The 15814-nt window shown below is 42.1% G+C and overlaps 1 protein-coding gene across 1 annotated transcript; it reads right to left on the bottom strand.

Annotated features, from left to right (window-relative positions):
- Window positions 1-1777: 1777 nt before the first annotated feature.
- LOC113061347 (NAD(P) transhydrogenase, mitochondrial-like) lies at window positions 1778-14708 on the bottom strand. The gene is made up of 20 exons (XM_026230390.1): window positions 14483-14708; window positions 13261-13490; window positions 12163-12380; window positions 11985-12072; window positions 11079-11167; window positions 10802-10989; window positions 9306-9631; window positions 9053-9206; window positions 8807-8968; window positions 8619-8729; window positions 8148-8293; window positions 7877-8072; window positions 6744-6977; window positions 6413-6573; window positions 6069-6248; window positions 5835-5994; window positions 4038-4119; window positions 3569-3687; window positions 2472-2587; window positions 1778-2078 (listed from the first exon to the last, which is right to left on the bottom strand). The coding sequence occupies exons 1-20, from the start codon at window positions 14583-14585 to the stop codon at window positions 1932-1934; spliced, it is 3210 nt and encodes a 1069-aa protein (XP_026086175.1). The 5' UTR covers window positions 14586-14708; the 3' UTR covers window positions 1778-1931.
- Between the last annotated feature and the right edge of the window lie 1106 nt (window positions 14709-15814).

Raw genomic sequence — 15814 nt, 5'->3', positions numbered from 1 at the left:
TCTCAATTCCAGCTATACCTTATCTAACATCCATTCTAGTGTAAAGGGGTTTTGTTTTATTCTATTTTGAGTAATTAGAACTTCACCGATATCTGGGCTCATTCTGATGCAAACGTCATCAGACGTCAATTGAATATTCATTCTGATTGGTCAGATTAGTAATGAGAGAAACTTGTCAGCCTCAAACATCGGTGCAGCGAGAGAGAGAGAGAGAGAGGGAGAGAGGGAGAGAGAGAGAGGGAGAGGGAGAGAGAGAGAGAGAGAGAGAGAGAGAGAGAGAGAGAGAGAGAGAGAGAGAGAGAGGGAGGTTGTGTGTTCGATTCCCAGGGAACACATTTTAGGTGTAGAATGCACTGAAAGACACTTTGTATAAAGGCGTCTGCTAAATGCATACATTTATTTATTTATATCACTGTATATATGATAAGTAATAACTCTTCATCCAGTAATACAATTATATTAATAATTAGTTCACTTAATTGTTATATTCTGTTCAATAAGCATCATTTGAACTCACCAGTCCTTGATCTTGAATAAAGTCGTCCAGTGAGCAAATGTTCTTCTTCTCCGACTGTTTCTCCATCTCAAATGTCTGCGTCGCGCTGTTGCTAGGAAACCAACAGCCGCTCTTCCGGCTTCCTCCAGTGCGCGTGCACGTGTGTTTGGTGTTCGGCGGTGACGCGCTCTGATGATGTTTGTTCTTGTTTTAAACATAAACTCACTTCATTTTGATCAGTTTCTCAGAAGCAGGATCTTCTGTCAGTAAATGTGTCTTGATTTAACAATCTTTATAGTTTGCTGGAAAACAAGAGTGTGTTCATAAGCTACGATAAAAGTTATGTCCATATTTTGAAGTTTAGTTTTTTAAGTAGGCTAATGGAAATCTGATGTGAGTTGTATTTTCAAATTTGAAAGTGCTGCTACATTCATTGTACTTCTCAGTATTTATAACAAGCTGGATGTGGATGACAGGAGGGTTATAAATGACCATGTCGTCCCCACACTAAACATAAAGCGGATACAGAGAAGAAACTCTTGGATTTATGAGTGAAAAGAGATCTGTGGTGAGCATCACTGTTAGAAACGTTCCACAACACGAGTCACTCCATAAACCCAAAACCACTCCGAGTACCCCTCAAACACTCATCTTCCCAAAGTTCAAGAAAAACAAAATGATCTGAGAGCAGGATTTTCGGTTAGTGTTAGTCACACATGGCTATCATGGGAATAAACATCTCCTTTTACGACTTGTGGAGAATAAATATGCATTTGGAAGAGTTCTGTGGTCAAACGGTGTGTTTGTTCCATCGTCTGTCGGCTGTTTTCAGCTGCTGGAGAAGATCGACATCATCACGGATGGAAGAGCTCAGAAATACAAACCTGTGCTGATTCATAGAAAACTGAAAACTGAATCTGGTATTGGGTGATGATAGAACGTAATGAGAAATTGATAAGCAGAGATTTTGAAGGATGGTCATTTTTGTGCAGAAACTCCATAAGTGTAGCAAGGTTTGGAAAACATACCCATAAAGTGCCAAAATTGGTTGGAGATTGGTAAAACTGGGGTTAAAACAAGACAAATCAAGTAATAAATTATATGTAATGACTAGTGACTCTAAACAAATGAACTCAAATACAAATGCTATACTAGAACCAAGCAACAATCAATGGAAACATGAAAGTATTAATTCTTCACTTGCTTTTTTGATGGTCTTGTTTTTTTTTTAATTTACTGTAGATTATTGTGGGTTTTGGTGATCAACAAAGTCAAACTGGCTGCTGGGAAAGTGTGATGAGGCTTGAGAACCTCAGTCACGTCTGGTTTATTTGAGAGATTGAAATACTTTTATTTACAAGTCAAAGGCGCATGCATTCACTGATTGGCTGCTTGTGTTTAAGGCACTAACGAAGCGTGTTGTTGTGCATGTGTGTCAGTAATAGGCCTCTCTGATTTTGGCCTGTAAACTGTCGCAGGTCTTCTTGGCGTCTCCCAGCAGCATGGCAGTGTTGGGCTTGTAGAAGATGGGATTGTCCACCGCTGCGTATCCCACACCCAGAGTACGCTTCATCACGATCACCTGCACACACACACACACACACACACACTCCAGTCACGACTGATTCGCTGTTACCTCACTTAATAAATCAGCTTTGTTTCATAAATCTAAACAAATCAAGTGAATCAATGATTCATTCATAAAGAGAGTCACTTGCTCCATTTCTGAACGAATCAGATGAGTGAATGATTCAATGACTCACGCCACCTTCTGTCATTTCATTTATAATTTAATTCCATATTTCAGTATATTCATTAAAACATTTATACCAAATCATTTACGCAATGTTGAGTCAAAATGTTTATTTTTGTAATGCTTTTCAGATTTAGGACTTTAGATGGTCTTTTGGGGCTGATTTCTCAACCACGATTAATGTGCACCTGACAGCTGTAATAATTAGAGTCAAGCTCACACCTGTTTGGACTTCCAGACTTCCAGCACGGGCATCCCGGCGATGATGGAGTTGGGATCTTCCTGTGCGGCGGAGTTGACCGTGTCGTTGGCTCCGATCACGAGCGCCAGGTCGGTTTCTGCACAAACACAGCGAGAACAATCAGAAGGTCTATTAGCCGCTCTCATGCGATGGGATCGTGTTCCTCCGCTCTACATGCTTATCTGCGGCAGCTAAACAAAAACACGTGCTGCCCTCCGACTCCGAGCGCACAGACGCCAGTCGCTGGTCGCTGGGATATGTTGCATGTCTAGGCACAATTACATAATCAAAGTGAATTATTGCAAAGATCAGAGTCCACATGTGTCCCGACCGCTGCCAAATAACTTCACAGCCGTCTGTGGATCATGGGCTCATCTGTCGGACAGATATGAGACGCCTTTCACACTGCACCTCAACCACTCGCGCTATATTTCATGGAAAATGGACTTTGCATGTGCTATTTAACACATATACTCTACCGCCCGAAACTTTGGAGTCTGAAAGGAAATTAACACTTTTACTGATCAACAGTGATGACATTTATAATGTGACAAAATATTTCTATTTCCAATAAATGCTGTTCTTCTGAACTTTCTGTTCATCTGTGAATCCTGAAAAATAAAATGCATGACAGCTTCCACAGAAATATTGAGCAGCACAACTGTGTTCAACACTGATAATAATCAGAAATGTTTCTTGAGCAGTAAATCATCATATTTTCATGATTTCTGAAGATCATGTGACACTGAAGACTGGAGGAATGATGCTGAAAATACAGCGGAGCATCACAGAAATACATTACACTTTAACACAGATTCACACAGAAAACAGATGTTTTACATTATAATAATATTTCACAATTTTTACTGTATTTCTGATCAAATAAATGCATCCTTGGTTTGAATCAGAGTTCTTTTAAATGTTTGTACACTAGTGTAGATAGAAACTAAAGATTCAAAGTAGATATAACAAGTGTAATGCATGTAGCACTCTGTAAACATAATGAAAGGGGAAAACAAGAGTAACAATGTTTCATCAGTTACAGTAATCATGTCTTTGGGATGCTGCTGAACCTGACCTGGGAAATCCTGGTTGATCTCGTCCATCTCTAGAACCACGTCGTACGGGACGCCAGCTTCGGCCAGGAGCACATTGAGCTGACCGGGCATGCGTCCAGCCACCGGGTGAATCCCAAACCTGAGGGACACACGCATGATAATCAATATTTGATCAGGTTTACATCAGAATGATTCAGCGTGGAGCTTTTCAACAGCAGAACTCGAGGGAGTTTATCCTTCATGCTGTGTATTCTCCATCTGCGCCGCTCTGATGTAAATACTCGGAGAATGTTTTACACTTTCCCTCTTTATTTACAGAAGGACTGCATTTTTACCAGAGCTTCTTATTAGACACAGATGTGTTTCGTCTTGTTTTTTACAGAGTTACGCTGCAGAGCTGCCAAGTGCTCAAGACGCTGAACATGAAGTGTGTGAATCCAGAAATTAATTAGATTTGATCTGAACATGAGCGTGTGACACACGTCTGACCTCACGCTCTTGCCCTGCTCTCTCAACATCTTCACCATGTCAGCGATGGGATACTGAGCCTTGGCCGCACACAGACCCCAGCCTGCGGAGAGAACACACACACACACACAGATGTAGGTTATTAATCCGGTGTGTTTTCTGAGAATCAAGCGCTGTGAGGTCAGCGAGGAATCCCCCAAACCCACTGTCTCCAGATCCACATTTGCTCCGGGTTTGCTGTTAATATCTGGAGGAGCGTGGAGAATTGTGTCATCGTTCGAGTGTGTGCCGACTCTCTGGGAAATCCGTTTGATTGCATTCAGACTGCAGAGTTTCCTGAACTCCAGATGTCTCCCTGCAGGAGGATCGCGTGTGGAGACGAGACACGCACACATGTGTGACCCGTGTTTCAGGATCCTCTCGGGCACATTTCTCAAAGTGTGCACATTATGTATTAAAACACAACACAGACTTGTAAACCGATATGCATCGTGTGATACACATCAGCTAATAACAATTAGTTTGTGGCGACACCAGAATGTTACAAATCAAAGCCAGTTTCATTGAGTGGGATATCAGCACAAACCTGAAGATTAACTAGTATTCGTAAATCCAGCTTTACCTGCATACATATATTTACACAAAAGCCATCTATTCTAATATCAAAACTCATCTGGTTGATGCTTATATCTTTTATGACTGTAAGACATTAAGATATTAGAAACATTAACATTATAGATTTCTGATAAACTGCTCTTAACCATGTGGCTCAGATTAAACAGATGGACTCGTTTTTAGTTGATTGTGTCTGTGGAGCTTAGTCTGGGGTTTCTGCAGGTGTGTCTGGAAGACAGATGTGTGTGTGTGTGTGTGTGTGTGAGAGAGAGACTGACACACACACACACACACACACACACACATCCTTTGACAAACACTGGCCTCTAGTGTTCAAACGACTGAGAAACAGCTGTATAAATGTCCTCCACCACAAAAGATAATTTCAGCTCATCCTTCAGTTCAAATGAAGAGCAGAAACCATGTTAACAGTAACACACTTCCACTGAAGAACCGATAAATGTAGAAGCTGTCCAGGTGTCAAAATCAGATCTGGTCTAAACCAGAGATTCTCATCCGAGGTGACTGAACATGATTTCAAATAAAGACAAAACAAGCACTGGAATAAGTTAAGAAATAAGAACAGCTACAAATCAAGACCTTTCTTATTTTAATTCATTGTTATTGTCTTTGAAGAACAAATGGCCTGGATTTCTGGATATTTCTAGATCTGGAAAAAAATCATGGAAATTCGTAGAATATTAAAACTCTGAGTATTTTTATAACAAACATATGTTCTATTAATTCTACGAAGCTATAAAATATTTTATTAGACATAAATTGTGAATAATTAAAAAATGATCCATATGTTTATAATTGTGACTTTCATGTTTCGAGGTTGCCATGGCTACACTGTGTTTGCTACACTGAATCACTGTGTGCAGTTTCTGCTTCTGAAGGAGGAGCTGATGAAGCTAACCACACTGATGCAGCTTAAAGGGACAGTACACACATAAAATGAGAATTCGAACATTTACTCACCCTCAAACCATTTCTGATCCCCACTATCTTCAAATAAAAAAGGGGGACCAAAAATGCATTTTTAACAACTTGAGGATGAGTAAATGATGACAGACTTCATTTTTGTGTAAACTATCCCTTTAAATATGCATTGAACCTAGTTCATTTAATGAGTTACATTAGTCACCTCATGCTTCTGTAAGTGTGTGAGAGAGAGTGTGAGTGTGTGTGTGTGTGTCACACCAGGTGTTATGATGATGCTGTTGGCCTCTTTGATCATCTCGATCGACTGCTCCACGTTGACCTCGGTGTGTGTGCCGGTGATCTCCATGGGTTTCCCGCCGGCGGTGGACGTGGTTCCGTATCCTCCCAGAATGACGTTAGGCAGCGAGCGGTTCATGGCCTGCAGAAGAGCACGCCTCAGTGGAAGAGCTGGAAGTGTTTCTCTGGTTGATGTTAGTGCTCACGTTCACTCACCACACACATGATGTAGGACAGGATAGCACCGGACGAGCCGATCAGAGCGCCCACGATGGTCATGAGGTTGTTGTCCAGCAGGAATCCCTCGGCACACAACGCCCATCCAGAGTAACTGTTCAACACCGTGATCACCACGGGCATATCAGCCCCTCCGATGGCTGCGGTGAGCGTCACACCCTGCACACACACACACACACACGCACGCGCACGCACGCACGCACACACACACACACACACACAAATTAATGACAGAATTTTTATTTGGGTTTAATTTATTTTTATATTCATATATATATATATATATATATATATTGAGTGTTCTGGTGTGAGGCTCAGCTCACCATGACGGTGGAGAGGCCGGAGACCCCCAGCAAGCAGCCCATGCCCATGTTGTAAGTGTCAGTCATCATGAAGGGCACCATCCCACCCACCGACGCCGCCATCAGACCCGCGTTCAGCATGTGACGGCCCGGCAGCAGCAGAGGAGACGAGTCCAACAAACCTGAGGACACACACACACACACACACACACAGGAGCGTCCAGATGTGTGTGAGAACATCTTCATCCTCATCACATCAAACTGAGTTCAGCAGTACATGATGAACAACTGAGACAAGCAGAGCAGAACTAAAGAGAATAACAAAAAAAGTGTTTTATTGAAACAAAAATACCTTGTAGCTTTCCGTAGGCGACCAGAGAGCCGCTGAAGGTCACTCCGCCGATGTAGGTGCCCAGATACGCCACGATCTTCAGCACACTGGCGGACGGATGGGTGTCCAGGTGCGGGTGCTCGATCATGAACTCAGCGACGCAGGTGAGAACCGCTGCCAGACCCACCAGACTGTGGAACGCAGCGACCAGCTGAGGAAGATCTGAGATCTCGATGCGCTTGGCGATGGTTAGACCTGAGGATGTACATATCACACACACACACACACACACACAATCAGTGTGATAAAGCACACTAGGACACACTAGACTGTGAGCACGTATTTCATTAACTCAACATTAGAGGTCGACCAAATTATCGACCGATTATTACAGATCAAGTAGATGATAATCGATATTTTGCACTGATATATATGCTGTAAAAATGAAAATTAATGTCAAATGTAAGAATAATGAGGGCTCGGACCAAAAACTTTCTTTAAATGCTTTTAAATTATTTAATCAGTAAAACAGTTTTGAAAATGACACCGATAACCATTAATATCGGCACCGATAATCAGTCGACCCCTACTAAACAAAACAAATAAAACGGCACTGCGTAATATGTGCTGAATGAAATGTTGCTTCTCGGCATCCAAACAGACACAGAATATATATATATTTGTGGGGGGGGTGGAGTATTTAAACATAGTTTTCCACTCCTTTGCAGATTGTGCATTAAATGATATTTGAATACTTCCTTTAGGCATTAAAACTGAAACTTGACTTGACAAACTTGACTGCTTTTGTTATTTTTAAAAATGAAGGGAAGTTGAAATATATATAATTTTAAAAATCTTTAGTCTTATTTTGTCAAAAAAGCGAAAAATTTTTACAATTTTTTTTTTAATGTTTATTATATTTTTCAAATCAGCATCCACAAATTAGGTAACACAATGTTTTTGCAAATCAGCCGTATAGTTTTTCAGGATGCAAAACAAAAGGATGCATGTTTTCTACTCCGCTTCAATGTTTGTGTTTTAATCCACCAATCTTGAACTTTGGAATGTTTCTGTTGACGTTTTTAGGTTCACGTGAACGAGCCTTTAGTCTGAGAATCAACAATGAAGTCCAGTGCTGAATGAGCGGCTCTTACCCAGAGTTCCACCTGTTGCCATGGCGAGGGACATCTGTGACAGGAGCTCAGGTGAGGGTTTCAGAGCGCCCAGTGTAGCAGCGATTCCTCCAGCCACCCCGATCATTCCCAGCGCATTCCCCAGACGACTGGTGCGCTGAGCCGAGAGTCCAGCCAGAGCCCCGACACAACACAGACCCGAGCCCAGGTACATCATCTACACACACACACACACACACAGAGAGAGATTCAGACCCGAGCCCAGGTACATCATCTACACACACACACACACCTGCTCGATGCTGTATCCTCCGGCCACAGACGCTCCGTATCCGCCCACAAACGCCAGGCCGGGCAGAGAGTAGAGGTAGTTGTGCTCCGGAGGGTCAGTCGGTCTCTTAAACATGTCCAGCATCCTCTGTGTGATCAGGAACCCACCTGACGAGCACATGCAGCAGATCAGACATCAATGCTGTGTGTGATCCATGCTCTTCAGCACAGTGTTTTATTCTCATCATCTATTAGTGCAGTTCACAGTGCGGCCCAGTGTCAGAGTACAGTACAGTTCTTGAATCTTCAGCAAAATCACAAAATGAATCATGGCTCATTTGATCTGTTTTGACACTCCCAGGTTCTGTTGATAATATATGACAGTTATAGCTCTGTTAATATTAAAGTAGGGAGGCTATGAATATTGTGTGTCTGGTTTGTGGCTGGTTGTGTTGTGCTGGTGGTGTCGGTTATGGGTTGATTCCTCTCTGACCTGCGATGTTGATGGAGGACACAAACGCAGCGAGCAGCGCCAGAGATTCAGGAAGAGATGAGGGAGTCAGACCCCCACCCATCAGCACCAGCCCCCCCACCGCCGTCAGACCTGCACACACACACACACACACATCAGCGCACACACACACACACTCATGTGTTCAGGTGTATCTGTGTGAGCCTCACCTGAGATGGCGTTGGTCACTGACATCAGCGGAGAGTGCAGAGCTGGAGTCACGCCCCACACCGTGTGATATCCCACAATTCCAGCGAGGCCAAAGGTCGTCACCATCTGAGTGAAGGCAGCATTAGGAGAGGCGATACCCAAACCCAGCACGGTGGAGAGACCTTCACAACAGCAGAGAGAGAGAGAGAGAGAGTCATGCACATATTCAGCTGTTCGTTCGTTCGTTCATTGGTCTGTTCTCTGACCTGCTGTGTAGACTCCTGCTGATGTCATGGTCTTTCTAAACGGGGAGATCTCGGCCTGTTTCTCAGCCTCCAGCTCGGCGACGGTCTTCACTTTGGTGGGTGCCGGCGGGGGGGTGGTTTTCGGTAGAGGTGCGGGGAAGAGATTCTTACCTTGCTGGAAACATTAAAATAAAATATTTACGTTTGAACTAAAATCCTATAATAGTTTCGTGCATGTGTCACGTCACAGGAGTGATTTATTTGGGTCGCTCACCTTCATCACCATCGTGCCTCTGATCACGTGATCCAGCGTCCCGTAATCAAACTCATCGCAGGGCTCGAAGTGGAAGAACTCTTTGTCGGGGCTGATGGCCTTCAGCAGCTTGATGATGTTGTTGGAGTAGAGCGTGCTGGCCTGCGTGGGCATGCGGCTGGGCAGATCCGTGTAGCCGATGTGTGTCACGCCCTGATGGACGTACAGCTCTCCAGGTTTAGTGGTCTCTATGTTTCCTCCGGCCTCCGCCGCCAGATCCACCACCACCGACCCGTCACGCATGCTCTCCACCATCTCACGCTTGATCAGCACTGGAGCTCTCTTACCTGCTCACACACACACACACACACACACGACTGTGATCAAACCAGGCTTTATGAATAAAGCAATAATCCCCGTGAAGTCGTGGTTTACAGTTAACTTATAACAGCTAAGGGGGATTGTTAGGCATGACATATGCTTCTATAAATGCACTGTAAACCACAGCTCCACAGGGCTTATTAAAACGGTTATTCACTATACGTGGTAAGGTTTCACAAAATAAAACAGCAAATAAAGTGTAAAGATATGATTAAAAACAGTATTCTTCCACCAAACAATGTAGCTCCTCAGAATCAATTGGTTGCCGAGCAACACACAAATGTAAACAAAGGTGAATGTTACTTTGTTACTTTGTAATGTACAGCAGCTTTGAACGTGTCTCAGCCAATCAGAGTCAAGGAGAGGAACTATCCGCTTTATAAAATCAATTTAAGACTTTTTAAGACCACGTAAAGAACATTGAAGGAATAAAGTGAAGGGAACACAATATGTTAAAATGTTCGCTGAATGTAAATGTCTTCCAAAAGATCACCAATACTTTTTAATATTTAATATTATTTTCTCTGCTCCCAAACTCTAGAATCTGGACATAACTTTTATTTTACCTTCAGATCACACTGCAAAAAAAAGTGATGCTCTTTCTCAGTGTTTCTGTCTTGTTTTGCAGGCAAATGTCTAAAGATTCTTAAATCAAGACACATTTACTAGCAAAATAACAGAAAAAGTCTTGTTTTATAGAATGAAGCGATTTTATGATTAAAACACAAACGAATATCTGCTAATAGACTATTAATTCAAAGGAGAAACAAGTTTTCATTACCCACTGACAGATACTTGTTCTTGTTTTAAGCATAAATTAATTTCATTTTGTTCAGTTTCTCAGAAAACAAGACTTCATGTGTTCATTCTGCATCTTCAGTAAATGTGTCTTGGTTTAAAGATGTTTAGATGTGAACTGGAAAACAAGACAGAAATACTGAGGAAGAGATTTGTTTTTAGCAGTTCATGAAATATTTAATGCTTGAATCTGAAATCAGAAAAGAAAGTCTTGTAACGTCATGACCGATTTAAGATATTTTGAGGCCTTCATTTGTGGAAGGGTGGATTAAGACCCTGTCAAATGTGCCAATAATATCAATAATTAGACAGAAACAGTGTGAATCGTTAGTGTTCACCGGGAATCAGAGCCGTGCTGATGACGATGTCGACATCCTTGCACTGTTTGGCAAACAGACTCATCTCGGCCTCCAGGAACTCTTTAGACATTTCTTTGGCGTATCCTCCGATTCCTTCGCCCGACTCTGCGATGTTTATCTCCAGCGGCTCGGCTCCGAATGACTTGAACTGCTCCAGTGCTGCCGGTCTAACAGGAGACACACAGACGGTCAGTTTGACCTCAGGGTCCGACTGATGAAGCATCTCACACACACACACACACACACACACACACACCTGGTGTCGAATCCTCTGACTATGGCACCCATTGATTTAGCAGCTCCTGCTGCAGCCAGACCTGCGACACCGCCACCGATGACCAGCACCTACACACACACACACACACACACACACACAACATAATACAAAATACCCTACTTTTAGTATACTAAACTGGTAAACTTAAAGCCTGCTAAACTGCAACAGCAAATTTTGTCCTTAATGCAGTTTAATTGTATGGAAGTATCACTGAAGTCGAATTAAAGTTATCCTGAAGTAAATCTGATTGTGCTATTGCTAGTATTACTATTTTAAATATCTTGCATTTAGAGACCGATATCATTCAGAGATTATATAATCCTTATCAATACTGACATTAAAACACATTTTAGGTTTAATATGCATCGTGCACAATTAGTGCTCCAAATAAATGAATACTGTGTGAACCCATAAAACATCACATTAAATCATGGATCTCATATTGTTTTACTTAAACACATGTTCAACTGCAGGATAACTGCAAGTTTAAAATAATCATAATACATTTTTAATTCAATATTTAAATGTACTGAAATGAGTGTGTAGCATTAAATCATATATATTGCCAATATTTAATTTAAAGAAAAGCAATAAACTTCTTTTATTGCACTGATACTATTAAAATCTATATATTAAATGTGTTAAATAACAGAGAATAAAGTTTCCTTCCTTCTGAACTTTAATAATCACATTAGGCTGCATTGTGATGCCTGTTTTTCCATCCCCCATAAGAAGCCTGGGAACACCAGCTAATCAAACGTCCCTGCATCATTTGAGACACACAGATTATTTCAGCATCACTGAGATACTATTAGAGCTTTTTGTTAATATTTTGAATTAGGTTTTATTTTTAAATTTACATCTTTCGTGTTAGTTTTTAGTTACCTTCGCCGGAGGAACTTTTCCCGCCGCTGTGATCTGCCCAGTGAAGAACCTTCCGAAGTGATTGGCAGCGAGAACCACGGCCTTATACCTGCGGGCGAGAGCGTAATGAAGGAGATTATCATCATCACACAGACACACACACACACACACACACACAGAGCGGGACCGGCCGTCTCACCCGGCGATGTTGGCCATGGAGCTGAGCGCGTCGTATCCCTGTGCGATGGTGACCCGAGGCACCTGGTCCATGGCCAGCACCGAACACTGCTGTGTGCTCAGTCTGTCCATCAGCTCGGGGTTCTGCGCTGGGTAGATGAAGCTCACCAGTGTGGATCTGGGCTTCAGGAGGTCAGCCTCATGCATCCGTAAACCCTCGTTAAACACCGGCGCTCGAACCTGCGGCACACATCAGTCACAGCACTGACTTACTGACTTCTATTGTATTATTCCTGTATGTGATGCAGGGCTGCCTAAGGGCTGAAGATCACGGGCACCAGTATGGTTTTCTGGCCTTGACTCTTACACACAGAGATTGTTCCTGATTCTCTGAATCTTTGGATGATATTATGCACTGTAGATGATAACTTTAAACACCACAGCATTGAGGGAATTGGTGATCCTCTGCCCATCTTGACTTCTGAGACACACTGTCACTCTGAGAGGCTCTTTTTAAACCCTATCATGTTCTCAATTGACCTAATAAATTGCAAATTGGTCCTCCATCTGTTCCTTATATGTACATTTAACTTTTCTGGTGTATTATTGTTACCTGTCCAAACTTTTTTGGAATGTGTAGCTCTAATGAAATCCAAAATGAGGCAATATTTGGCATGACCTTACAAAATGTCTCACTTTCAACATTTAATGTTATCAATATTCTATTGTGAATAAAATATACGTTTATGAGATTTGTAAATTATTCCATTCCTTTTTTACTCAAAATTTGTACAGTGTCCCAACTTTTTTGGAATCGTTCGTATAATGTATAATGTAATGTAAATGTATAAACTCATAATTGCGATTAAACTCATAATTGCGACTAAATTCAGAATTATGAGATATAAACTCAGATTTGAGATTAAACAGAATTGCAATTAAATTCAGTATTATGAGATCTAAACTCAGAACTGCCATAAACTCCACTGTATCACATCAGTATTAAAGCAGGTGTAACTGTGTTCAGAGCCTCTGAGCAGATGTCGTTCAGGTGTCAGCTGAAGGATATAAACCACTTTATAGTCTCAAAGCATCCTGAAGCTGGCTTAAACATTCTCACCTTCAGGACCAGATCTGATCCAAACGCTCCCTTGGTGTCAGTGATCTGGGCTCCGGCGGCCCGGTACTGATCGTCAGAGAACTTAGCTTCACGTCCAGCGCTGGACTCCACCTGCACCCTGAAGCCCTGTTTGACCAGCATCTCCACACCCGCGGGCGACACGGCCACCCGCCGCTCATTCTGATAGATCTCCTTAGGAACGCCCACCAGCACGTCTTTATATCGCACACCTAACACACACACACACACACACACACACACGGACAGGAGGAAAACTACAGTTGGAACATCCTAGCAACTGCATAGCAACCACCTAATGTCCTAAAAACAACACCATGGCAACCACATAGCAACTGGTTGGAAATCACCCACAACTAGCAGTGAGAGTTTTGGATGTCAAATATCACTCACGTTATTTATGTAGATGTAACGTTTTCTCCCAATTCTGTCTTTTTTCTTTTGTTATTCTGAGTTTACATCTCACATTCAGTCTAAATTGCTATGAACTCAAGATTTCAAAATTGCTAAATCTGAACTCAGAATCCTGAGAAGTGCATTAAGAATCGCAATAAACTCAGAAATGCAATATATAAACTCAAAACTGTGATGAAATCAGAATTGTGAGGAAAAAAGCCAGAATTATGAGAAAAAACGTTGCAATTACTATTTTATTTATTTTTATTCTGTGGTGGAAATAAGCTTCCATAGTTTTCAGTATAGTGTGTGCATCCAACAACTGATCTTTGAATGAATGAATCAATGAATCAGTCTTTTCCAGGTTTTATGTCTATTTTATAATGCATCAGTGGGAACATTGAGTTCACACACACACGGGCGGCGTTCAGGGCAGCTCAGCGTCACGGACGGATCAACTAACACATTTCTCTCCATAATTGGCATCATGACATCCAATCAGAGCGAGGCAGCAGACACTATTAGAAGCTCATTGGCAGAGATCCAGTGGAGTCGCACATGCATAAGCTAAAGGGAAGTGACATGCAATGATAAGGACACTTCGAGAGGACATTGAGAGCAAAAGATCATCTGGATTTCACCTTTAACTGACCTCGCTCATCTCCACCACAGAAAGTTCCATTCACACGTGATACATCTCTCAACACTTTCAGCTGAAAATAAGAAACTCTTTGAGAGCTTCTGCTCTTCTTTCACACTACTTTGACCTCACATGACCTGAGATATAGTTCTGAGGAGCCCGTCTCACCTTTAACAGCCTGTTGATCGTACAGAACAGGGAAGGTCTGGAAGAATCGTCTCCCCGGCCGCTGCACAGAGCAGCACGTCACACAGCGCAGAAGACACGCCATGTCTCAGACGTCTGAGGAACACAACACAGTCTCAATCACACACACACACACACACGCTCTGTCAGACGCAGACACGCATGTCCAGGCAGCCGGACGAAGACACCTGCTGCTCTCGGACCACAACGCGAGATCACTGACCAGTGACGAGAGAACAGGGAAACATGCCAACACACACACACATACATACACTCACACTCCAAACACACTCACACTCCACACACACACACACACACACACACACACACTCACACTCCAAACACACTCACACTCCACACACACACACACACACACACACACTCACACTCCAAACACACTCACACTCCACACACACACACACACACACTCACACTCCAAACACACTCACACTCCACACACACACTCACACACACACTCACTGTACAGATCCTTACAAGCATGTATTTGTCTCTGTATAAAAATAAATGAATCTTCATTAAGTATAAATGATAAACATTTCCAGACTAAAAATACACTGCTTTATCCTTTCAAATACAGATCTCTCTCGGCACTCTGACCTCAATCCTAGATCTCATCACTGATCTTAAAGGAACAGTTCACCCAATGAAAATGAATTTTTTCATGAAAGGGAACAGGTTTGTAGAAATGTAGCATTGCATCAGTGTCTCATCAGTGGATGCTCTGCAGTGAATGGGTGCCGTCAGAATGAGAGTCTGATAAAAACATCCCAATAATCCACAGCACTCCAGTCCATCAGTGAACATCTGGAGAAGACAAAACCTGAAACACATCCAGCATTAAGATGATTTTAACTCAAACACATAGAGTCTATAATCCAGAATAACACTTCCTCCAGTTAAAAAGTGCATCTGCTGTTGTCTCTCACATATTTGTTTAGAGTTGTTTAAACACTGCTTGATCTTTGCAGATCTTTGCAGATTTCTCTCCCGATTCAGACCAGATATCAGCATCATAAGTGACAAATGACCTGCTCTTATCATCCAATCGTGCTTGTATTTCTCTATTAGTGCTACTGAATCTTAGCGCTGCGTTTGACACTAACAACCACAACATTATATTGAAAAGACTTGAAAATAGACTTTTACATGCATTGTTTTTCTTTTGTTGAAGGACACTCTCTGGCTTAACTCTTCCTTTTTTACTTCATGAATGTATTGCATTTCTGTATGTTTATTTTATTCTATTCCTATTTACGTATATCTATTTAATTTGTATCGTGTCTTGTTAGTTTT

This window comes from Carassius auratus, chromosome 43 (assembly GCF_003368295.1).
Source record: "Carassius auratus strain Wakin chromosome 43, ASM336829v1, whole genome shotgun sequence".
Lineage (NCBI taxonomy): Eukaryota > Metazoa > Chordata > Actinopteri > Cypriniformes > Cyprinidae > Carassius > Carassius auratus.
This window is presented reverse-complemented; position numbering and strand designations above follow the sequence as displayed.